Source organism: Podarcis vaucheri (assembly GCF_965113315.1).
Source record: "Podarcis vaucheri genome assembly, chromosome: 6".
NCBI classification, from domain to species: domain Eukaryota; kingdom Metazoa; phylum Chordata; class Lepidosauria; order Squamata; family Lacertidae; genus Podarcis; species Podarcis vaucheri.
Window position 1 is genome coordinate 50,919,638 of NC_138764.1, and position 26,237 is coordinate 50,945,874.

A 26,237-nucleotide genomic window follows, 5' to 3' on the forward strand; every position below is an offset into this window, starting at 1 on the left:
CACTTCTAATTTTGTTGGCCTCTTTGAATGCCTAATGTAGAAAGATGGGGTATACATCTGAGAAATGAATACTGGAGATTCTTTTAGTTGTATATGCCAAGATTTGCCTTTCGTGGAGGGAGGGGGATTCTTTACCCTCCACCGTCACTATTGTATAGTACTGTTTGCAGAAAATAACATCTAGGAGCTTCCTGATCTTAGACAAGCCTGTCATAGGAAAGATGCTTCCTGGTTGCTAGGGGAAAAGAAAGGACAAGCTAAAGAGAATCCCAGAGACTAGAAAATGAGATGTAAACAGGAAAATTGCACTAAAGGGGGGTGGGGACAGCAACTGTTTAGGGTCCCAGGGATTCCTGTTGCCTGGTGTCCAAACAGCTCACTTATCAGTCAAAGCTCTGACTTCATTCATTGCCTGAAAACAGTGATAAGCTGGAGCAGCCAGGCTGGCTCATTTCCTAGAAATTTCAAGGCTTTCATGGGTGTCATGGTGGTTCCTGAGTTGGTGACCCCTGTCTTATTTTAATGTTTAAAGAATTAATACTTGAGAGATTTCTTCATCTGAACCCTTTTATTTATTTTTTTCATTTTAGGCATGTACTGGTATAGAAAATATTGATGAAGCTATCACCTTACTTGAACAAAATAACTGGGATTTAGTGGTAAGTACTGTTTTTTACTGGTCGTATAGGAAAAAAGAGAGCCAGAACAAAACTTGTTGCCAATCAGCTATTAATTTCATGATCACCATGCATCTGTCCAGTAGTGCATGGTGCAGTGGGTTTATGCTGCTTACCTGACCTCCTTCTGACTGTGTTGCTTCTGTAAACTGGGTCAGAGAGGGGAGGGGTGAGGTGTGCATGGTGCAAACACCCTAGTGGAATCAATGTGATTCTGTGGCTGGCATGTTTGGTCCATGTCAGCTTCGCCATTACCTTGCCCCTCCCCCTCTGTGGACATCAGTATTGCTTACTAATTTTGATGCTGTGCTCCTCATAGTAAACCACGAGTAGTGTTTATTTAGCTTTGATCAGGTATTGAATGACACCGTGCTTTCATACTAGTCTCAGTACTGACACTCCACAGCTCAACCAAGTGCAATATTGAATCTGCTTGGCGACCCTTACAATATGTTGACCACCCCCCCAGGTCCTTAAGCAAAGTTTCTAGAATGGCTGAGGTTATGATTGAACAAATTAATGTTAACACCAGGTTCTTCAGGTATATAGTGAAGGACTATTTGTTTGGCAAATGCAGGGGTAAAAAGCTAGTATTTTGAGACCCTCTGGTCAGTAAGCACCTATTTGCATTTGAAGTTCCAGCAAATCTTTTGCAAAATTCCTTACCGAAACGTCTCAGAGCTACCTTACCTTTCCAATAAAGGGAAGGCATTTTCATGGGTTAGTGTAAGGTTAAAAAAATGAGAAACAGGGAGTGGGTATAACACATCACACATTACAATGGCATCATAAAGGTGAAAAGGCCCAGCTGGTTTGTATTAGGATCTGTATTCTTTAAACTTTCGTTGAGAAACTGGAAATACAGCAAAACATACAAATGTACAGTAGAAATATATGAAATTAAAGGGAGAAGAATTGACTCCAGACAGTTGATTTTGGTTTCTGTTGAAAACAATGCAAGAAATACTTAACTCCTACCCATTTCAATGGGAAGTAAGTTCAGCTAGCTCTGTGCTGGATCCAAGATAAGGGCAGTATCCAACAAAGTAGATCTGGGTTTCAAGGGTTTCAGTTTACATAATAGGACTTCCCTCCCTCTCCTCTTGTTGTGCCCCATGTAAATTGCTGCATCAGGTATTTAATTTTTCCTTTCAAGAACACTGATTTTGTGACCTACTTTTGTTGTATTTCCCCCACCATAGAATTAGGATGTAGCAACTTGTTCAGTGTTCCTCAGACTGTGTGATGGGACCACCAGAGGGGCTTAACACTGCAGCCTGCCCAATGCTGCCTCACTTGAACATCCTGTTCCCAACTGCTACACCATGAGCAGTGTATAGGTACATGTGGGAGCAGGAGTAGGTTAGAGAGTTGTCCTGTAGCATGCAAAGTTGGAAAGGAGCCAGGAGAGAGGAAATGGACAGCAGCGATTACAACAGCTATCTGAGTGTGAGGAAGGAAAATGGGGATGGGGACGGTCACACTGAGGGTGAGGAGGAGAAGATGCACCCAGGGGTGCTGCTATGCCTTCGGCCTTTCTCATTCATACTCCCACACCCCAGGCTTCCTCCTGACTCAAGAGGTCTTTCCTGGCTGACTGAAGGTGATAGTTTCTTCCTCCCCCTTAGAAGAAAAACCTGGTATTGAGGAACTGCCAGAATTTGGATTGTCAGTGTGTGCAACTGTGTGCCCATGTAGGGTGGGTGAGTAGGAGAGAGAAAGTGCCACTGAATAAAGATGGCAGTAGATTAAGGGGTTGAGGAAGGAGAGAAGCAAAGATCTTCCTTTTTTGAAAGGAAAATGCTAGAGGACACTATGAAGAAAAGCAGAAAGAGATAATTAAAAAAACCCAAAACAGCTGGAAATTGAGAGGAAGAAGGGATGTTGTTACAGGAAGAAGAGGTTGAGTGGGCAGATTGGAGTGTGGATGAAATAACTTGTACCCTCTCCACTCCTTCCAAACTATCTGTCCATGTATGAAAGGAGAAGGGAAGATGAAGTGAGAGGAAATGGTTAAAAATTATTGGAGAGGCGTATGTGGGGGCGGGGATAGAAAATAAATAGCCATTTCCAGTTAGATCCTCTGAATCAGCAAGTTCTACCTAAAATGGGTAGGTTGAGTCATGATAATTTCAGAGCTAATTCCAGAACCTGAGGAAAGCACTACTATGGAGCTCAAGAGTCCCAAGGAAATTTCTATGGGAAAGTTATTAATTTCCAAAGAGGGTTTAAGTACCAGTAAAAAAAATAGCACTAGTTGTGTCAGCTGTTCATGCCAAACTCCACCTCCATCTCCCACCATTTTGTGGCTGTCTTTGCCCCTGCACTGCCATTTTGTGACTAGTGGGCTTCAGTTATTCTCAATCTTCTCAAATGTGCCCTGGAGTTTGAGAACCCCTGATGTAGCTCTTCATTTCGCCCTAGTATTTCAGATGTGTGCTTCTTGGCTTTGTTATTCTCATTTTGAGAAATACTTGACACTGAATTTGCACACTTCATATTGCAAACTGGTTAACTTTATTTGTAGGAAACACTATTTTTCTGCCTCAGGGAGAGTTGTACAACTTAAAGTTGTTGGTTTTTTCCTTGTGCAGTCAATCCTGTAATAAAGTATTGTCTGGATCAGTTTGACTGTGCTTTAGGAATTAAGAGCATTTTCTAGTGAAAAGATCTTGCCATGTTGGTAAGTAAAAGTTTCCCTTTTGCTATCTGGTTATTCAAGTCAATGGAGGTTAATGACAGCTGTGGTATTGCTAAAACTTGAGGCAACTCATAAAATATAGTCACTTGCTTTCCATTTTTGTGGTCTTTGGCAAGTCAGTGTTCTGTGTTTTCAAACTCATTTTTGCAACCATGAGGGACAAAAAGTAGAGAGTTTCAGGATTTTATCAAAAAGCACCAGGATACACAAAATGGCCCTCCAGGGCCTTGGTAGCCTGCTGGCTGCATGTTGGCCACTTTTCATATGATCTGCTGTACTTGTTTTCACTGTATTTATCTCTGGTAGAAAAGTAAATGCTATTTCATATTAATGTGAATGTAGCCTCCATCTACCCATTTGCAAAGAACATCGTTTCATTGTAGAAGCTCCGCAAATGGTTATGATTATCCCAGTTTTAAGCATACATTCTCTAAAACGTACATTTCAACATTTGCTGAAATGTCTGCTTTACTGCTATATTTAACTTCTTTATCCTTTTTGCTGGCAGTGGTTCAAAGCAACCATGTCTTTGCAGTAAAGTCAGTGGTTTAGCACACCTGTTAATGTGATGGCTTGCAGCTCCTCCTGTATGTTGTTTCTAAGGATCAGAAGACAGAAACTGCTCTGTGCCTTGTTTTTATAATACTTCAGTTTCATAACTTTAATAATTTTATGGACAGCCTAATAATAATATTCACTCCTTTTGAAAATGGAAAAACGGAGAGGTCTCCTCTTAGAAACTAGCACATTAGAGAGGTTAGATAAATCCTGCGTATAAAGAAGCCACTGTTTAAAATGTTCTTTTTTCATTTTTGAAAAAAAATGAACAAATTCATAGGGCTGAAAATCCACATAGCAAAAGGGAAGCTTTTAATTAATTTCCCCCCTTTCCTAGAGACAGTTTGACCAGGTGTCTCTAAAGCACTCCATGGCATTCTCAGATCAAATTTTAACTTTTATCTCTCACCTGGATAATCTCTCCACTCAGATGTGTATGGCTATTTGATATCTTAAGAGAATTTGAAGAAGGTTGGGTTGACCTACCAGTCCAGCGAGTCATGGAAGTGACTTCTGAAGTCTGGTATTTACGAGGGACTAGACATACCAGGCACCCTAAAGATGCTCATCTTCACCCAGCAAGAGAAATCTACACATGGAAGCAGGCCTCTACTTCTGCAGCCAATATGGTTGCAGATGTGCATTTGTAGCATATCTTGCAGTTTTCATCCAGGTCCTGCTTAATCTGTTTGAGGTCATGTTTTGACATGAAATATTCTATTCATTATTACGTTTATATACCAATTTTCATACAAGGATTTCAGAACGAAGTACATGGTTATCCCTCTCCCCATTTTATCCTTGCAACAGCATTATGAGATAAGTTAGGTGACTGGCCGATGGTGGGTTTTATGGTCGAGCGAGGATTTGAACCTTGTTCTCCCAGTTCCAGCACTGTAACCACTACAACACACTGTGTTTGGTTTAAACACATATGATAAATTTGTTGTAATACTAATATGCCAACCCCCCCAAAAAAAAATCTCATTAAAAATGAAGTTTTTGAGACATTTTAAATGAAATTCGCCAAATCTACACTTCCGACATGGGTTGCCATATGTCTGGATTTTCCTGGACATTTGCAGAGATTTCTGCCCAGACACTGTTTACCACCACCGAATCCCAGCTGTGTCCAGGAAATTCTGGATGATGGCAACCCTAGCTAGAAGTCATGTTAATGTAGACCTTGAAGAAGAACACACAGGAAATTCACATACCCAAATTCTGTATCATGGGAGTTCTGCTGTATCAAGACATAAAAACGTGCATCTTTTTAAAATACACAGTTCATATTGTGAAGAGGACAGTCTAGAGTCGATGAAAACACAAAAGAAACTTGGGCAAACTGAAAGCAGTTAGTCATATTGAAAGAGACAAGACTCATATTTCTCTCTAACCACAAGAATATTAATGTTCTGTCACATGGCCTGTGTGCATTGTGTGATGCCATGCAGATGCAGAATTTGGTATGGTTAGTGATAAATCAACAACTTGAAAAGATTTGTTTTATTAAAAATGAAAAAAGCAAGTCGTTAGTCCTTATAGCCATTAATATCGGTTTTCCAGAATATGGGTTGCTAGTCAAAGTTCAGAAGCCAGCAAGGGATGTTTAGGCAGGATTTTTAGAGTGAACTTTTGCATAATATTTTGCCCTCTCCATTGCTATCAAATGGGAATAAATTATGCAAGTTCACAAATATATCCACTTTTAGAAACTTACAGAATTTAAGAAGCAGGGCTCTTATAGTCTTAATTTGTATAGTCACTGGCTTGAATCCAATGGACTTGCTCCATTTTGTAAGGTGCTTTCACTTGTACATGGTCGGTCTCTGAATTTAGCTGCTGCAGTCTTGCTGAATGCCTTTCCAGAGACTTCCCTTGGCCTTTTTGGGGTGCAGAAGAGAATATGGCAAGCCCCAGAATTCTTAAGGACTCAAGCAGCAGAATTTACAAAAAAAAAGCCTTTAATAATAATAACAACTGGTTGTAAATGTAAAATGTTGCTATATATTCTTGGAATGTGGCCCTGTGTGTTTAAGGACAAATTAAACAGGCACACATGTGAGGTGAAGTTGTCTTTGCTTCTGCACTCTAGTCATCCAGCCGCCAGGTAACAGAGTTTCCCAAGGAAGGTTGGAGAACAATTCAAACAGGCTCCAGATTTTAATTGTTTTTACTTGATTCAGACTTTGTTGTTTGAAATGTGCTTATGAACTTTTCTGGAGTGTTTGTTTGTTTTGCTGTTACAAGGAAAGAAGAGGGGCAAACAATTCCCAACATTTGGGGCAAGTCCAGGGCTTTTTTTCAGCCTGAACTCAGTTCCGGCATTTCTCAGGTGGGAAGCATTACTATTACAGTGGTACCTCAGGTTACATACCGCTTCAGGTTACATACGCTTCAGGTTACAGACTCCGCTAACCCAGAAATATTACCTCGGGTTAAGAACTTTGCTTCAGGATGAGAAGAGAAATTGTGCTCCGGCGGCGCGGCAGCAGCAGGAGGTCCCATTAGCTAAAGTGGTGCTTCAGGTTAAGAACAGTTTCAGGTTAAGAACAGACCTCCGGAACGAAGTACTAAACCCGAGGTACCACTGTATAAGGGAACAAGGGAGGTGTTCATGGTGAGTTCTGGCACCTATTTTTCTAGAAAAATAGCACTTAGCAAGTCTATAAAGAAGTCCAGTTTCAGTATATATTGTTTTGTGAAGCTTTCGAGTGCTAGAATGTAGAGCTTGCTAGGTCACACTGTAAGTTTTGATGTCCTCATAAAGCACTTAGTAATAAGGTCCATCAAGTTTTATGTGAGGTATGGTCTATCTCCTCTGTCTTTATGTGAAATGGTTTATGACTTGGCTAGCCATGCAAGTACACTTTGGCAATTATGTAGGGTTTTGTTTTGTTTTGGGGGACATTTGAAAGGAAGTGCAGACAACTCTCCTGTGCCTTTTGCATTTTTACTTAAACATTCAAAATCCAGTTCAGAATTGGTGCCTTACTCATTGTTGTATAAGTTTTATTGGGAAAAGATACAATCACTTTCCTGAAAACATATGAATTTTCTTAAATCAGAAATGCCCCACATGGCCTACCAGGTGGCTCTGGAGAACCTTGTAAGAATGCTGTGAACACAGTTGCTTTCCCCTCTTTGTTCCAGAAGCTGAAGTGGGGATATACAGTACTGACTCTGAGCATGGAGCTTCTATTTTGTAATAATGTCTGTCGTCATTGCATCACCGTTTTTTCTAATAGGGTTTCTGTACTGTTAATAGGTACATGAGAGAGAAATTCAGAAGATGAAACTGTTCTGTTTTCCAGCTGTGATAGAAAACATTTCATTCACTCGTTAAATCCACGGCCCCTGACCTGTGATTAGCAAAGGCAATTTTTTTGCCAGAAAAAGTTGGCAATTCCAATACCTCATTGAGAACTGGCAATATCTGTAACTCCCCTGTCCTCAAAGTGAAGTGTTTATCAGTGAATTACTATGAAATGCATTGTGTGGTTATTTCCTGCAGTCAGAATCTGGAGGCATTGGACTGCTAAATCAGTAGCGTTCACAAGTGCACTATGCTAGGTGCCTAGTATTGCTTGTTGGATCTGACTTAAAGTATCAATATGCCTTTCTAATTTTGTTGTTGTTATGTTTGAATCTCCAGCTTTATTTAATTTCCCCCCAAGGTGTGCTTAGGAAAATATAATGCAATCAGGGTGCCGGCAGCATTTATTTTTGCCACCTAACTTCTTTCTTGCCATTAAATCACATATTCTGTTAGTATGTGGCTTACAATATACAGTATTAGAACAGAGGTAGGAGTTTGGTTAGGCTTGGTGTCAACGTTATGAAAGTAATGTAAGCAGCATGTGCAACCTTATCTAAATAGTAGTTGAAATTTCATTACTGCAGTAATGAGCTCTTTCGACTTCTATTATCCTTGCACAGCTGCCAACCAGAAATGCAGAGTCATCAAGTGAGCAGCGAGGCTAATAAATGTCAATTTCTTTTTATGAAGAAGCTACTCTATTTCTTGTAATAGAGAGTTCTTTGTATTCACAGTCCACACAAAAGGCAGCACCTGAGAGTACAGAAATACTTGGCAGTCTCTAACCAATATCCCTCCCCCTTCTCGTTTAGCGTTTCTCATCACAAATTCATATTTTTGGTGTACTAAGCTTAAATCTTGATTATGAAACTTTTGATACTTTAGTATATACAAATATAAAGTCCAATTTTAATATTAAATATTGCTAAAACCTTTAGTGTTCAAAACCTCAAATCAGAAACAAAATAATTATGGTGGGTTGCTTGGCTGATTTAAAAAAAGAATTCATAGCCATAAGTAGCTTTTTGGAATGTGGTTTTCCCTCATACACAATGGTCCAGTTGGCATGTAACACTAAGACAAACCATGGCTTAGCACAAACAACCAATTGTACAGGTCCCTGGAACAAAGATCACAGCCACAACACTCCTCCCCCGATCCAGCTGCTGTTGTACCCATGGCTAAGTCATAGTTTGGCTTAATGTTGTACCTGAACCTGGGTTTGTGGTTTAACTCATACCACAGAAACCATGAGCAGTAAACAAAGAATGAGCTTTAGCATAGCATGTGAACTGGATATATGAAAACTTTGCTTGAATTCTAAATTATTATTGCTGCCTGCAAGCTCATAGCTCTCTTTTCTCAAAGGTTTTAGCTTATAGCAACAGAAACGTGGTACTTTTCAATGATAAAATTATGTGGCAGTTCATTAACCTTCTAGTCAATAAGTTTTACTTTTCAGAGGACACATATAGGATTGCACTGTTAGTTCTTGGGATAGGAGTGATGCAGTGTGGGTTTATTGCACATCAGACCTGTAACATTATATGGATTTTGCAACAGCACTTGGCATCTGGGTGTAAGGCTGAGGCTGCAATCACAGGCCTATTTACTTCAAATGAAGTCCTATTGAAATCAGTGGGACAGTTCCAAGGAATGTTCAGGCTCCCACCCAAAACACACAGGCAGAGGCTGTTATTTGTAAGAAAGAGATTTTTATTCAGGCAAGTACAGGGTCAGCAGCAGACACAGTGCTCAAGAGTCATGATTCAAGAGTAGGGCAAGAAGTTCAGAACTGGATGGAAGCAACAAAGATGTCCCAACAGGTTTTCCCACCCCTCCCTCCAAACCATGAGGCATGGTCTGCTCACCTGCAAGACTCTCTCACACTGTGGGAATGTCAAGCTTGCAAGCGAACATTCTGTTGGGGGTGAGTGGGTCTCCTCTCACCTGTGAAGGCAGTTCCTGGTTCTAGGTGACAAAGCTGCACTTTCCTGTTCAGACACCACCTGTTCATCTCCATTGACTGATTAAAGTCCTCCCCAGCCTCTACTGAGGCTCTCCGCTCTATAGAGCCTCAGAGGTCAGAGCCATCTTCCCTGCTTCCTTTTCCAAGGTGACTGACATTAAGGGTGTGGGATCCCCCCATACTCCAACCCAGGGCCACACAGTTAATATCTCACCTCTGTTTCTTTCTCCTTCTCTTTCTGGGGCTGCCAGTCCAAGCCCAAGCCTGACAGTGCTGTGGGGCTCATGACAAGTAAACCCAGTGAGAATTGGGCTGTAAGTCTCAAGTTTCTTCGGGAGTAAAAATCGGAGGGAGTAACTGGTGTGACATGGCACTTACACAGGTCACAAATGGTATGTTTTCACCCCACCGCCCTGCGGAGGCTTTGCGCAGCCATCCTGAAGCTAGAACAGCGAGACGGAGGGCTGCGCAGTGCCCCGTCTCGCTGTTTTGGCTTCAGGGACAGCCTTTCAAGCCTCTGCAGGGCGGCGGGGTGCCTTCACCCCGCCGCCCTGCGGAGACTTTGTGCAGACATCCCAAAGCTAGAACAGTTTCGGGCTGCAGGCAGCTATCCGCAAGCCTGCGGAGCCCGGCGGGAGTTCCCTCCAGGCTACCAAGGCATGTGGATAGCTTCCTGAAGCCTGGAGATTGAGAGGGGTCGCTGCGCACCGACACCTCTCGCTCTCCAGGCTTCAGCAAAAGCCTGCATTCGCTCCATAGGACGCACACACCCTTCCCCTTCATTTTTTTTGGGGGGGGAGTACGTCCTATAGAGCGAAAAATACGGTAGATTTTGCAAAAGGATCTTGGAACATACTGGGGAGTATCCAGTGGTGTGGAATCTGCTTCCATTTGTGTCGTGAGACTTTCCCTTCTCTCTACTACAGCCTCCCACATGCCCCCCAGGCCTGCTCTGGAGTGTTGGGGAAACGTCAGGGCAGATTTGGGAGTGCATGAAGGCTGCAGATGAAGGAGAAATCTGTAACTTCAATGCTGGATAATAATACCCACTGTATTGTGATGTATGTTTGCTCTGGAAGCATTAAATATATATTTTTTTAATTTCTCAAGAACATTGGCCTTTTACATAGAAGAGGATTCTGAAATATGTGGCACAGGCCGCTGCATTTCAAAACAGTGCAGCCATTGCTTTGCTTTGGTCTGAATGGAACAAATGTTGTCATTTTCATGGTAAAAAAAAGAGTATGTGACTTTGCATTAGCAGTTGGAACACTTTGATGTTTTAAGCCTTGAAGTCTGAGTAAAGCTAACAGTAATAGATACTCTACTGTTTTGGCTGCTCTGGGCTGCCGGGGATGATGATTTGCTTTTACCCATTTGTCTGGGAAGCACAAGTGGACATCATTTCTTAAGGTTAATTACAAGGTTTTTATATAAGAAAAAGTTGACTAGAAACCAGCTGCCCAGATAGTAAATTTTTTTTTAGTCAAATACCAATATTGGAACATTTGTTTGCCTTGCAACTGATGAACAGGAAGGACTCTACAACGTATCCTCCTATAACATTTCATAGATGAAAATACAGTCATACCTTGGAATAATATAATAATAATAATAATAATAATAATAATTTATTATTTATACCCCGCCCATCTGGCTGGGCCTCCCCAGCCACTCTGGGCGGCTTCCATAAAAACCAAAAATACAATAAAATATCACACGTTAAAAACTTCCCTGAACAGGGCTGCCTTAAGATGTCTCCTGAATGTCAGGTAGTTGTTTATTGCCTTGACATCTGCTGGAAGGGTGTTCTACAGGGCGGGCGCCACTACCGAGAAGGCCCTCTGCCTGGTTCCCTGTAGCTTTGCTTCTCGCAATGAGGGAACCGCCAGAAGGCCCTCGGCGCTGGACCTCAGCGTCCGGGCAGAATGATGGGGGTGGAGACGCTCCTTCAGGTATACTGGACCGAGGCCGTTTAGGGCTTTAAAGGTCAGCACCAACACTTTGAATTGTGCTCGGAAACGTACTGGGAGCCAATGCAGGTCTTTCAAGACCGGTGTTATATGGTCTCGGCGGCCGCTCCCAGTCACCAGTCTAGCTGCCGCATTCTGGATTAGTTGTAGTTTCCGAGTCACCTTCAAAGGTAGCCCCACGTAGAGTGCATTGCAGTAGTCCAAGCGGGAGATAACCAGAGCATGCACCACTCTGGCGAGACAGTCCGCAGGCAGATAGGGTCTCAGCCTACGTACCAGATGGAGCTGGTAAACAGCTGCCCTGGACACAGATTTGACCTGTGCCTCCATGGACAGCTGTGAGTCCAAAATGACTCCCAGGCTGCGCACCTGGTCCTTCAGGGGCACAGTTACCCCATTCAGGACCAGGGAGTCCTCCACACCTGCCCACCTCCTGTCCCCCAAAAACAGTACTTCTGTCTTGTCAGGATTCAACCTCAATCTGTTAGCCGCCATCCATCCTCCAACCGCCTCCAGGCACTCACACAGGACTGTCACCGCCTTCACTGGTTCTGATTTAAAAGAGAGGTAGAGCTGGGTATCATCCGCATACTGATGAACACCCAGCCCAAACCTCCTGATGATCTCTCCCAGCGGCCGCATGTAGATGTTGAAAAGCATGGGGGAGAGGACAGAACCCTGAGGCACCCCACAAGTGAGGGCCCAGGGTTCTGAACACTCATCCCCCACCACCACTTTCTGAACACGGCCTTGGAGGAAGGAGCGGAACCACTGTATAACAGTGCCCCCAGCTCCCAGCCCCTCAAGACGGTCCAGAAGGATGCTATGGTCGATGGTATCGAACGCCGCTGAGAGATCCAGCAGAACTAGGAAACAGCTCTCACCTTTGTCCCTAGCCCGCCGGAGATCATCAACCAGTGCGACCAAGGCAGTTTCAGTCCCATGATGAGGCCTGAATCCCAACTGGAAGGGATCCAAATGGTCCGCTTCTTCCAGGCGTGCCTGGAGTTGTTCGGCAACTGCTCGAATGGAACCCATTCCGGAAGTCTGTTCAACTTCCAAAACATTCAAAAACCAAAGCGCGGCTTCTGATCGGAAGCCCTGTCAGACGTTCGGCTTCCAAAAGAACATTTGAAAACTGGAACACTCGCATCCAGGTTTCGATCGTTCAGGAGCCGATTTGTTCTGGAGCCAAGGTGTTCAAGATCCAAGGTATGACTGTGCTTGCCATGGCTCAATTATCAAGCCAAAGACCACTGCTTGAACTGCCCCACCCCAGCAATTTGGCACATTGCAGAAGTCTCTGCCCTGCTTTCTGTATGCTTTAGTCATTCATTTCTGCATTAGACCTGTCCTCAACTGGTTTAATAGTTGATAGGATGTTCTGAGGAAGCTAAATTCTGATGAATGTACTCAAGCAACTTGCATCCTCCACAGACAAAAATAGAGATAGTGATTTATTAGGCAGAGAGAGTAGGGAATAAGGAAGCATGGAAGCATATGATACAGTCTAGCTACCACTAGTTATCTGAAAGCCTTGCCCACTAGGGTTTCTCCTGAACTGGAAGGTATCACTGGTGACTCTGACTAAAGATGACAGGAGTTAGTAGCCAATATTTTAATTTCCCGTGGAGCCATTTGAAATGATTTTTATGTTCTGTGGAGAATCAATCTATGTACCTTCAGTGGCTAAGCACAAAAAAGAGAGTCTTGTGTTTTTACAGCTGAAGTTAATAAACCTTAGTGTTATGAATCTGGGCTGCTACTGTTAGGAGTGCCCCACCTATTGCAGTAAGTATGTGATTATTTTAGTGCCATTCCATGCACTTTGCATAAACATCTCTTTAAAAAACAAACCATATTTGTTGGCAGTTAAATATTAAACCCAGCCTTTGGAAGTTAATATTAAACCTAGCAAGAACTGCTTAAACTCAGAACTAAATTTATATTTTAGGAAGAGGTCAGTTGGCCAGGGAGAGTGTGCTAGATCTCTCTACTTGTACTTACAAGGTGTGAATGGGAAAATAAGAAGAAAATGACATGTATGTGTCCTATTAAGAATGTAAGATGCATTTCTATCATGTGCAGTTCACATAAAGGAAAGTAGATAACATTTTTATTACATTTAGATTCTATATGGTGCTTTTTCTGAGCGTTTGAGTAATTCTTACAAAATTCCTACCAGGTAGTCCAGTATTATTATCCTCATGTGTGAGAGATCTGTGGTGGAGTATAATGGTACCTGCCAACAGAATCTTAATAGTCTGTCACAGCAGACTTATCAACACACTTGGTCAGTCTTCCCCATCTTGGTGCCCTCGAGATGTTTTAGGCTATAGTTCTCACCATCCCCTGCCTGTCCACCTTCGTTTGATCCAAACAACAATACTTTGAAGTTGGTTAGGAAGAGAGTTGGGGAGTCAGCTTCATGGCTAAGGCTGTTATCCTAACCTCAGGTTCCCAGGAGTAAGCCCCATTTATGTACATAACTAGAGGTACCACTGTATATCAGTAGGCTTTACTTCTGACCAGACATAGTTAAGATTGCCCTGCAAGTGGGGATTTGTAGCTGGTTCTTCCCAATTGTAGTCTGAGCACTCTTAAGTGCTCTGTTAAACTGATTTTCAGTGTACTATCCTGACTCTACTTTTACTCTGATGGGATGGTGACTTTGTACAGAATTATCTGGGGGCCTCTTACTAAAGGACTGAACCTAGAGCACAGCTGGAAAATTACTTCCTGCAGTTTTATTTCAGGATTACTTAGATGAAGTAAATTGCATGCTTTGAACACTCATAAGGACTGTTATTATTTATTATTTTGAGTTTCAGCATTAGAGATTGGAGCGTGAGTATCCTTCGAGGAACAGAGACCACATAACATGGGAGATTTTAATTGGGCTTCGTTTTGACCTGGACTGTGTTCCTCTCTATCCATGCTAGCCATGTGCTTCTTCGCCTCTATTCAACACAGGGAGGAAAGGGCCACTGCAGGATGAGAAGTATCCTGTGTATTGTATGGGTTGGATGGCCTCCCCAAAAGGGCTCATGGAGTTTTGGTGCTGGAGCTTGAAGACCTAGTGTACAAAATAGTATGAAGCCATCACTTTTTCAGATGCATTTTGTTGATGCATTTTGATGCACTTTTTCAGATGCATTTTGTCTATCTATCTATCTATCTATCTATCTATCTATCTATCTATCTATTTGAAGCCAAGCAGAACTAGGGTAGACCAGTAGCTGGATGAGCAACCACCTAAGAAGCCAGCTCATACTAGCTCAGGTAGAAAACAAGCAAATTGGGTTATTTTAATTCTTTGCAATCTGTGACTGTTCCCCACCCCCACAACTTTTAGGATGGCTAGATGCAATTTTTAAGTAGTTATCTAGAATTGAGGGAACTTTTGCAGGTGCAACTTGTGCATGCGTGAAAATGCCACACCTATCAAAATATCCTCTTCTACACAACCATTGAAGGCGAGAATCCATCTTCCTTTGCATTTGGTTGGTAGCACGAAGTAGGGAGGTGGTTTGCTGGGTGTAACCAAGAGCAACCATGGTGATACAGTGAGGAGATGCCTTCCCACCTGTACCATTCAGCACTGGGTAAGCAGGCAGTTGCTAAGAGGATAGTGCAGGTTCCAGACATCTGTGCTTGCATAGTGCTGGCTGTGGCTCCATCACTGCCTGCTGGCTCTGAAAGATAAATGGAGGAAAATCTTGCTGTACTTTGGCCACTTGTAGTTTTGCCTAATTTACCTCCCCCACCTGCTGATGCTGTTGGTTACCTTTCTCTGCCTCTGTCCTTTTCTCTTGATCTCTCCCTTTCATTTTAAAAAGAAACTCAAGCAAAGAAAATTGTGGTGTCTCTGCTGTGATCCACCTTAGGCTCAATATTCCACACACACACACACAAGGTCAAATTGCTGAGGCAGTACCATTGTGTGAATGCTGCCATATGTCTATAAGTTACAATAATTTGCTGTAAATGTTAGCAACTCTGCTCCACCATTGTTTGCTTGGTATCCACATATTTAGATTGAATAACAGATATATGGTGAATTCTTATAATCCTCTGAAGAACATTGAGATGTTCTAAATAATAATGGTGATTTACTGGAACAATGTAAGGTTGCTTGTTAGTTATATTAAAATAGATAGCATAGCCTGCCATGATACTTTTGGTAGGACACACACATCCTCCCTCTACACTTCAAGATGCAGATTGATCAGTTAGCAAATGCTGTAACATTTAAGTTTTATTTAAACAAGCTTTCTCATTTAATTTTGTGGATATACTAAATGCTTCATGCTTTTCTTTTTCTGCAGGCAGCTATAAATGGTGTTATACCACAGGAAAATGGGATTTTACAAAGGTAGGTGGCAAACTTTCTCACTATTAGTCCTCCTAAGCATATGGAACAAATCATTTCTATTGTTAGTGAGCTGCTGTTGGCACCAGTTGTTCCTGTATCTTGCTGTAGCTTTCAAATGTTAAAATTTCTAGGTTGGAAGAGCTTAATAAATAGTGGACCAATTTTTCTTTTTCCCTCCTGCTTACCAATACCTTTTATTTTTGTGTCCTGTCTTTTTATGTTGTAAGCCTGTGAGCAGAGACTATCTCACTGCTAAAACTTTAAAATCTGCAACTTTTTATTGCTCAGCTTATGAATTTTTTTTGCTCTGATCCAGCAGGGGCAATCTGTAAACCAGGGGGAAAGCTGAATTTGAATAATCTTTTAGGTACTGTGTGTGTAAAAAGGTGCTGTACGGAGGGAAACCAATCCCCTTCTTCCAGACATGGGGCTACTTGCATTGTGCTTCTATATCGGCACCCCGCCAAACAGATAGGTCAGTATGGTTTGGGGAGGATAGTGGGGCTAGTCCCTTCTCTTTTCCTACTTAGCTCTGAAACCTCACAGCCCTGGCCATCTGTTTAGCAGAGAAGATCTTCGCATGTAGTAATGCTCCTGCAGCCCACTTCAGCACACACAAAATCTCTGAATTGGGGCCAATACAGTTTTGCATGGAAATGTATACACCTAAACACAGCACATCCATTGTTCATCTTAGCTTTGAAACGGCCCATGGCTTCAGAGTTGAGAATTGCTCTTTGTTCTCCCTGATGAGCGAGAAGGAAAAGAGGCCTCTGTATAAGAGAGAATCATAGTGCTCTATTTGTTTGTTGACCCACCCACCCTGCGCGACACACATACAATTTGGGATGCAGAACGATAGGAATTACCCTACCGGACCGTTGAGATGATAAATGTTCTAAGGCTGAAGCAGTGCAGATGTGTAAGCAACCACTCACAGCACAGTTCAAGCTGGCAACATCTGAGTTTGTTAACGTTTTATGCTTTTATTTTGCACTGGACCCTTGGGACATTTGAAACCATATACAAAAGGTCAGCATGAACTTCCCTTCTTTTTTTAAAAAAAGGAAGAGACATGAGAAGGGACAAATTTTTAGCTGCCGGCTTATAAATATAAAGCTTCTTAATTTAGACATCATGGCTTGATCATAACTAACTACTTAGAATTTCCACTGAAATGTTGCCTACTTAAAACACTCTCCCACTTCTGTGGCAATGCTCACAGTATTTTTTATAACTAAGAATAGAAGGAAAAGGTAACAGAACACTGTATTTTGGCAGAGCTACTAATATAACCCCCTGCCTATCCCTGATTAGATGCTTGTCTAAATAAAAACACTTTATATCGATCTGTTCAGTAGTTGTTTTTATATATTTATACATGCTTTCAAGGGAAGGGGGTTCCAAAGCTGGGGAGAAATGTATATGCCCATACTATTGTCTTCTTTTCAGCAAGAGTTGAATCAAAGACTGCTTTCAAACACATAGGGATCATAATAGGACATAGCAAATATATGGCAGGCCTAAGTCATCTAGGGCTTTCCAGAACTGATTTGTGCTTTTGGGGGGGGGGGCAGGAAGCCAATGCAGTCCCCAGGGCACTGGTCTAATATGCTTCTGGTGACCCTTGCAAAATGGGTTGTCGTGTTCCGTATTGGCTGCAGTCTCCTGATATTCTTTAGCATAAGATACTGTGAGTGATTATACAGAGTTCACTCTAGATGTTAAACCTGCTAAAAGAGACCTATGCATTTTTATTAATGCACAGTACCTAGTATCCTTCAACTGCATTTGTAATTAATCTATGAGGAGATGCAGAATATTTTAAATGTGTAGTAGTAAAACCCTGCAAGTCATGCCCAGGTGAAGCTGCAAGGTCTGGGATAGCACATCAAAAGAACCATTGTCTGTGTTTGCATGTATCAGTAAGCCAGGGTTTCTGACTTATGGCTTAACATGAATGGTCGCGCTGGTGCATGGTGCCCACATGCTGCTTTTTCATTCTTACCCTGGCATGAGTGGGGTGAAAAAAACAGGAAGCCTTGGCTTCTCGTCATGTCTGAACTAGAGAGCATAGTTTTTCGCTGCCTAACAAACCATGATCTATTAGCTATTGACAAACCATCGTTTAAGATTGGGTGGTGATTGTGGCTTATTAGGGAGTAACCAACCATGATATCTGGTTCAGACATAATGGGAAAGCAGGTTCATTTGCATATGTTACTCACACACAAGAGAATAGCAAAGTGGGAGTGTTGCACCCGTATGTTGCTTATCCATGTCAAACCACAATAAGCCAGAAATCCTGCCTTATCTTTACATGTGTTAGTTTTTGTAGTAGGTTTCACCCTTTATCTTTAGAGTGAGTTTGCCGAATCACTCATGGGAAGTCTTGGGCAGGAGGAATTGCTCAGTCACCAATTGTAGTGAAGAAATCTGGCAAATATAGTATTTCATAAGCCTTTAGCTTTAATATTTTAAAGATGACTGTAAAAAGTAGGGCCAACCAAGTGAGTGCTGGTTGTAAAGGTGGCTTTTCATCCCTTTTATAGCTGGAATGGTACCTTTAAAAATGTATTACATCTAAAGGCATCCAGAGTAGAAAAGGTAGTCCAAATCCTGACAACTTGATGAACTATTTCAGGATGCTGGAGGAATTCATTTCAAGCATGCCGGTTTGTGGCTAATAACTCCTAGAATCAGTCTTGAACAAGAGCAACATGCCTGCTACTTGAACTCTAGCTTCTGCGCCATTCCTGGTTTCAATCCCAAGATATGTTCAGAGAACCCAAAAAAGTTGTTCTAACAAACTAACTGCCTGTGTTTTCTTAAAAGCCTACGTATGTGTGTTTCCCTCCCCAGTGAATATAGTGGAGAGACTTCACAAGGGCCAGCCTATGGTCCCGCTAGCCATCCTTCCTCCTCATCGTCAACACCTTCTTCATCTTCTGCGTTTCGCCATGTAGTGCCATCCAGACAGATAGTGGAAAGACAACCACGAATGCTTGACTTCAGGGTTGAGTACAGAGACCGAAATGTGGATGTAGTACTTGAAGACAGTTCAACTGTTGGTAAGAAAGCTGTTGCGAGAAGGGACAGACAAAATTAAAATGGATGTGTGCCTAAACTACAGTGCAAGTTCATTTCTTTGAGAGGCTTGTGGGGAGAGAGGATGTTTGAAAGCACCACTTTTAAAGCCAGTGATGCTCTACCTGTTTGAGTAGGGGGAATGGGGGCCAGTTCTTTGAGTGAACAAATCAACATGACAAACAGGACATAAATTTTCTTGCTGCACAACAGTGATGGGGGCCCAGAAATGTGATAATCCCCAGGGAGAGTAGCGTCTAAGACTCGAAAGAAGTTTCTAAAATTCTTCCCTTCTTGGAGCAGCATCATTGGAGCCTTTCTTTTTTTGCAAAATAAGGGACTCTTTTCTTTCTTTCTTAAAATTTATCATTATCTCTTTGGTACTCCTACAAGCCTCAAAGATAACTAAGCAGTACCAGTTTGACTCTCAGTGAATTTACTCTCTTCTTAAGTCACTTTATATAAACTGGAAACATATGGGATTTACTAAATAATATTTCTGTGACTTGAGAATATAACTAGAGACATCCATAGTCTGTATAACCCCTTTGGCCAAATAATTTTGGAGGAGAATACAATTGTTTTCGTGTTTTGTTTGTTAAGAACATCGTTCAATGACCCCTGATCACTGAGGTGGCATGCAAACATTTCCTTTTAAAAAATGTATTCAGATTATGATAACATATTTGGATTGTTATTATTCAATGCATAAATACACCTATAATTTTCTAATTTCTGTACATGTATTAAAAGACAAATTAGTCTCTGCCTACAGATGCAATACAATGGAAAAAGGAATGGGGTAGGAGAGGAAAGACAGCATTGGAGCAGCTTTTCCACTGGCCAAGGCCAGGTTTGTCTTCTTGGCCTGCTCTTTCTGGGATGCAGGGGGTGGAGCCTACCAGTGGCCCTTGGTCCCCTGACCTGTAGCAGAGGCCAGAACATGATTTCCTTTTCGTGCTTAGTGTATTTCAAAACCATCTGTGTATTGCTTCTAGTATTTGCTCCACATCAGCTAAGGTGAAGCATCTTAAAACTTTAATTGTAATATATGATCGAAGAGTGACATCTAGTGGCATGTTCTAATTATTGGCTGAGCATGTACTTGTTTGGTCAGTCTCTATTTCCCCCTCCCAGTCCCACCCCCCTTATTATGCTCAATTCTCCACCTCATTTAGTTGTTTGAACTTTTTTTTGTGGGGGACATGATTTCATAATTTCTGCTGGCTCACTATCCTTCAACTTCTTTTTGCAGATGAGAGAACAATATTCAATATGCACAACTCTCATTAGGATGGTGCCTAGAGCAACAACATTTAGTCAGTCCTAACACTTTGATAAGGTTAAAAAGGTGCCCCTGATTAATGAGGCAGCAGGCTTTTGAATTTTTGTTAGGGTCTTCAATACAAGGCTTTAATCTGAAAAAGAGGGGAGGCGGCAAGATCTGCCTTAAGAGGCATTCATGCTTGTGTGTGAAAAGGGGAAGCCTCTTCACATAGGGTGGTTGCTGCAACACATCTCAAAACAAAGGGTTGGATCCAGAGAAACACTCACAGGAAGGGTGGGTGGAAGGTGACTTTACATCCCTCTTCTCGCCATTGAGCCCCCGAAAAGGCTTTTCTAAAGGTTGGGGTTCCTACTCAGTGGGTTAGCCTAGCCTGTGATGGAGAGGGAATGGGGAATCACTGAAAATCACATGAATTCACCTTCTGTACTTGGTTTTTGGGGATCCCTTTAGGATCTTTGGCCCCCATACCACAGTTCTCCCCCTGAGTGGAATCTTCTGATCTTCAGGAGAGGCTTTTTCAGGGCTGCTAAGAGACCCAAATTGTACATTACATTGATTGATTTGGTGGGGAGGATGACTTGGTGGTTTCAGCCTGTGTGTGCTGGCTTTTATTCATGTGCTTCTTGTTTTAAACATGACAGTTATTGTGGGGGTTGCCGAGGAGTGCCATAAGTGGAGGAGGTATGCTCAGTGGGCAGATCAGACAAGGCATAATCTTGCCTGCCTCCCTCCCTCCACCGGTTGTAGATAGGGAGAAAGTAAAGGTGGATACTATCCAAACCAGGCCACTGCTTTGTTTTGGTATATTGCCCAACTAGTAATTAAGATAGTATATTAATCCAGTGTATCATTAGAATATTATTTCAGATCGTGATATTTGGTTCAGTAGCTGAACTTCACAGGAGGATGTGGGTAGTGTTACTGAATCACAAACACACAAATTTACCTTTTACTTTATCTGGATAATTTATTTCCCTTCCTCCTGCAGTGTAAAGTCACCATGGTTACATTCTCCTTTCTTTTAAAAAAAATGCAAAATAACAATACCTGTAACCTGGAGGGGGGGGGGCAGGAAGAACCTTGAAGGTGCTTCCGATATGGAGAACACATTGAATAGACAATAGGAAACCTTTCCTTTGGCTTTTGGATTAAAGAACGACCAGTCTTCCTCTTGCTTCATTGCAATATTACATGAACATACTTATGAGATATGTGAAAAAACCAGACACTTCATTTGCACCTCTTAAATGCCACTGTAGAATCCCTTTTTTAGCTAATCTTTGTTATTATAACACAAACAGTGTTCTGGGCCCCTCCATCTGCGTTGTGCTCAAGGCCCATTTTCCCATTACGTGTACTCAAACCTAGATTTGCCATCAAGTGCACCCTCCAGCAGGCCACTCAGGTCCCCAATGAGTGTGGCTTGATGATGCACATGTTTACAACTATGTACATGTCACAGTTGTAGTATTTTGAACTAGTATTTAAAATTGTTCGCCCATGTTTAGCAGCTGTTGCACAAAATGTCCGCTAGATGGAGTTATGCTACACCACCAATGAATAAAGATGTAATTTTCATTACAGTCTGACTTGTATGACATCTACCTAATGCCACGAGACTAATAATTTTTCCACATATTATTGTGAAATGACCGCTCTTTTGGACAATGCTTAATGTAATTCTGTATGGTGAGGCAATTGCTTGCTTGTAGGGCGTTTTCAAGGAGGGCATGGGGGAACCACAAATCGGAATCGGAAAAATAATACAAAGACTGTTAAGGAGATGGTTGTTTTTCTATCTTGGTATCTTCCAAACATCTGTACATTTGAAATCCGCAGTGTTGTTCACAGAGATAGATAAGATTTCTCAATTTTGGTCCCACTGATGGCAATAATAGGCAATGGGAAACTGTTTCTGCAGTGACATTGGAAGGGGCCAATGGTTAGTGATGTAGAGAAAGATTTTTTCATAGCTGTAGAGTTCAGCCCTGGCACCTGAGTTGTAAAGGTTTGAAGCAGGTGACCTGGGAAAAGCCATTAACAGGCACCTTGTTGTTGCCTGTCTGTGTGGACAGAACTTGGCTAAATAGACCTTTAGTTCAGTCCCTTGTAAAACAACCTATTATTTCCCCTATAATAGGGATGGGGAACCTTTTCTTCATGAGAACCACATTTCCTTCTGGGGACCACTTGCCAGTGGTGGGAGGAGCTGTGATGCTATGTTCCAACCTTGCAAAAACCAAAGGTTTCTCTACACTTATACATACATCTCTCCAGCTCCTCACTCTCCTATCCAGACCAGCAAGGGGCATTTTTCACAGTTGCAAGTGCAGATTCCAGCCAGGCAAAAGATCTTGAGGATGGCATGGAGAGTGGCCAGTGTCTGGTATGGTGTCAGGAAGAGGTGTTTGGCCCAGGAAGGCGGTGCATGGTCTAGGGAGAGGTCTGAGGGCCAGATAGAAGGGTTGTATTTGGCCCCTGAACCTCAGGTTCCTCACGTCTGCTTTGTAAGATGGTAAATGAGTGATAGTATTTTGATCTTAATCTTTGTGAACTTTAAACATATACTTAAGCAGTACTTACAAGCAAAAGTACTGACTGACATATTAAAAATCAATAGGAGTTGAAGGGTTGCATGTGAACTATATATCCTGTACAACAAAAATTATGCACTTCGTTGTCGTTCATTGTATACCATTTGGGGTCACTGTATCTATCTTTTCTGACATTGGAAAAACAAATAATTTTAAAGCCAATAAATATTTGTGACATAAAATGATAGTATTTGGTTTTGGCATATTTTAATGTTTTGATAGTTATTATTGCTTTGATGATTTAGAATTTATCCTAAATAGTATTTTAACATTCTGTTGTTTGTTTTATGCTATTATATACGCTGAGAGAAAGAGAGAGAATGTTATCTCTAGATTTGTGTCTTCGGTAATGTTGAAACTACAGTAACAGTATGGAATGTTTGGGCTTCTCAGGCCTAGTAACTTTTCTTTTTGCCAATGTTTACTAAAGATGAATGCCGAAAAAACATAAATATGGACAATACTTTTGTTTTGCAGGAGAGATCAAACACATTTTAGAAAATGAGCTTCAGATTCCTTCATCAAAAATGTTGCTAAAAGGCTGGAAAACTGGAGACGTAGATGACAGTGTAAGTTCCTATATTTGTCCCAGAATCAAATGCTGGGCTTTCTGCTACACTCAGGTTAACCTACTTCATATAGTTTCTGTGAAGAAAAAATAGGAATTGGGAGAATTGTGTACACCGCCTTGAGCTCCTGGGGGTACACTTGTAATTTTTTTAGAAAAACACAGACATGAACGCTAATGATTCATTTATAGATAAACCAAAATGGCCCTTGCTTTGAGGTGAATGTACCTGATGCAAAATGTTTCTAATTTCCAACATTTTTTCCCTATAGACTGTTCTAAAAACTCTACACTTGCCAAAAAACAACAGCCTCTATGTCCTAACACCTGATTTGCCACCACCTTCCTCATCAAGTATGCCTGGGTAAGATACAATTTTATAAAATACGTTTGAGCATAGTAAAATAGCACAGCATGTGAGGGGTTTGCATTAACAATGTTGCCAAATCAGAATTAGACTTCCGTTGCCTTTTGTTTTAAAATAATATTAATACTGGACTTTGTGCTCACTTCTCCCCATAGTAAACATTTATGTAAAGGTAAGGTAACAAATGAATGGGACGCAGGTGGCGCTGTGGTCTAAACCACAGAGCCTAGGGCTTGCCAACCAGAAGGTCGGCAGTTCGAATCCCTGCGATGGGGTGAGCTCCCTTTGCTCGGTCCTGCTCCTGCCAACCTAGCAGTTCGGAAGCACGTCAAAGCGCAAATAGATAAACAGGTACCGCTCTGGCGGGAAGGTAAACAGCATTTCCGTGTGCTGCTCTGGTTCGCCAGAAGCAGCTTAGGCATGCTGGCCACATCACCTGGAAGTTGTACGCTGGCTCCCTCGGCCAATAAAGCGAGATGAGCGCCGCAACCCCAGAGTCGTCTGTCACTGGACCTAACGGTCAGGGGTCCCTTTACCTTTACCTTTAAGGTAATAAATACTAGAAGGGAGATATTTTTTCTGTCCAATTTCTTCAAAGATAATTGTTAATAGATTTTTAAATTCTTGTTCTTGACACACTCTAATCCGGGTAATTAAAATTGGTGGGTGGGTGTTCTTGATGTGTAGAATGGATATAATATGAACAGGAATCATCATGTAGAGTGGGAGATCATCCAAGATTATTTTATGGTTCCTTCAAGCCATATCTATCATTTTCCCAAGGTAGATAACTTATGGGCAAGGGTGCAAAGTTGAATGAATTATTTGGAGGGGGAAGATAAGTCCCACCCTGCAAAACTGAACCCAAGACATGGCACACATATACCATTTGAATTGCAATGCCCCTAAACTTGGGAGGGGGCAGCCCCCTTAAATATTTTATGGGGGGGGGGAGGCGGAGGGACCTCATCCCCTAGAAGTAGGCTCCTGTGCTTATGGGTGTGAATAACCTGAACAGCATGTAGATTACAAGCCAGTTGTATTTTCAATTGAACACTTCAGTTATTAGCAGTTGGAACCACAAAATAAAATGTGAGTGCTGATCACAACGTATGAGAATTTATTTTTAAGTACTGACCTGTAACACAGCTACTAATGTGCAAGTGTCTGCACACACAAGAGTGCAGTTAAATAGAAACAGACCACCATCTTAGGAATGGTGTCAGTCCTTTCCCTTGTATATATAGGTGAAAGATCTTTGCATACAATGGATAGCTGAAGAAGACAGAATTAGGATTCAATCGGGATTGGAGAACAGCATGGTGTCCTCCATATGTTTTTGGGGTCCAACTCCCCTTGGCCCCAGACAGCATGTTCAATGGACAGGGCTGATGAGTATTGTATTCTAACAACATTAGCTATCCATGAACTACTTCAAGGTGTTGTATGTGGAGCTGCTAGACTGCTAAGTGGGATCGCTGGAAGGGAACACAATCCTGTCATTCGTTAGCTGCTATGCTGGCTACTGATCTGTTTTCAGGCACTGTTCACAGTGCTTGTGCTTACCTTTTTTAAAAGCCTTAAGTGCCTTGGAAGTGCCTCATGAGCTTGGCTGAATGCTGTGAACCTCTTCAGAGGTCCTCCTTTGAGCCCTCACTCCCTGTTTATAGAGTTAGATAGGTGGTCACTGGAGAGGGGACTTCACAGTTGTGCAGGACTGTCTGGTGCTAAATTTTATGTCTTTTGCTGGGCACTGAACAACCTTTCCATTTGCTTAAACCTTCCAACATTTCCCCCCAAGCTGATATCCCCCCTTAGCTGGGGATATGAATTGCCACCTTAAATTTTGAGGAGGGTGGTCAGTACCTACTACTAGAGTTGCCATATTTCAAAAAGTGAAAATCCGGACACAAAATTATTGAGCTATTTTTGGCAAAGTTGTTGAGCTTTCTTTTTTTTTGCAAAACCTCCCCAAAATGAAGTTTTTGAGCTATTTTTAAGGAAATGCACCCCAAAAAAACAACACTTCTGACATAGGTTGCCATACACCTGACATTTTTACCGATTTTTGGAAATTCCACCCAGACACTATTTCCGATGGACGAATCCTGGATATATCTGGGAAAACCTGGATGTATGGCAGCCCTAAGCTACATAATCTTGGGGAAAGTTATTCTGAGAAAGTCTTCATGGCAATTTGACATTGAAATCAGTGGTACTTACTTCGGAGTAGATATGTATAAGCTTGAGCTGCACACGTTTTAGTGACTGTACACTTTAAAGTTTTTTTATTTCAGGCTTTTTATGAGACAGTTTAGAAAATCTCAAAGTTTAAAAATGTAAACAAGCAGAAACCCTTCTCATTTATCATACTAGCCAGATTTTCTGACTGATTGATGTTTGAGACTAATCTGCCATCTCCTGCTGCATTAGCTACAACAAACATTACATTTACATACCAAGCTCATATTTTGTTTTAGTGTAAATAAACTGTAATTATAGTAAATTTGGATGTCTGTTGACACGAGCTTGTATAAATCAGTATGTTTGCAATAGAAATGTTGATCATTATGTGTCATGATATTTTGTTAAAATTTAGATGTTTAAAGGGAAAAACGAATCAATATGAATAATGAATATTTTTTATGCTGAAATTCATGAAGAGCCTTTGTGGAGCAGAACCTAGAATAATGGAGGTGGCAAGCCATTGCCCCAGTCATGCTGATTCTGAAAACATTGTTTTATTTTCAGAGACAGATTT

The 26,237-nt window shown here is 41.7% G+C and overlaps 1 protein-coding gene across 1 annotated transcript in view; it reads left to right on the forward strand.

Annotated features, from left to right (window-relative positions):
• Positions 1 to 26,237, forward strand: part of FAF1 (Fas associated factor 1) — a 169,589-nt gene that overhangs the window by 10,857 nt on the left and 132,495 nt on the right. Inside the window, exons 2-6 of the mRNA XM_082226741.1 lie at positions 591 to 659; positions 15,526 to 15,572; positions 18,435 to 18,643; positions 23,019 to 23,110; positions 23,382 to 23,473. Of these exons, the coding sequence (XP_082082867.1) occupies positions 591 to 659; positions 15,526 to 15,572; positions 18,435 to 18,643; positions 23,019 to 23,110; positions 23,382 to 23,473 (509 nt within the window). The remainder of the gene's footprint in view (positions 1 to 590; positions 660 to 15,525; positions 15,573 to 18,434; positions 18,644 to 23,018; positions 23,111 to 23,381; positions 23,474 to 26,237) is intronic.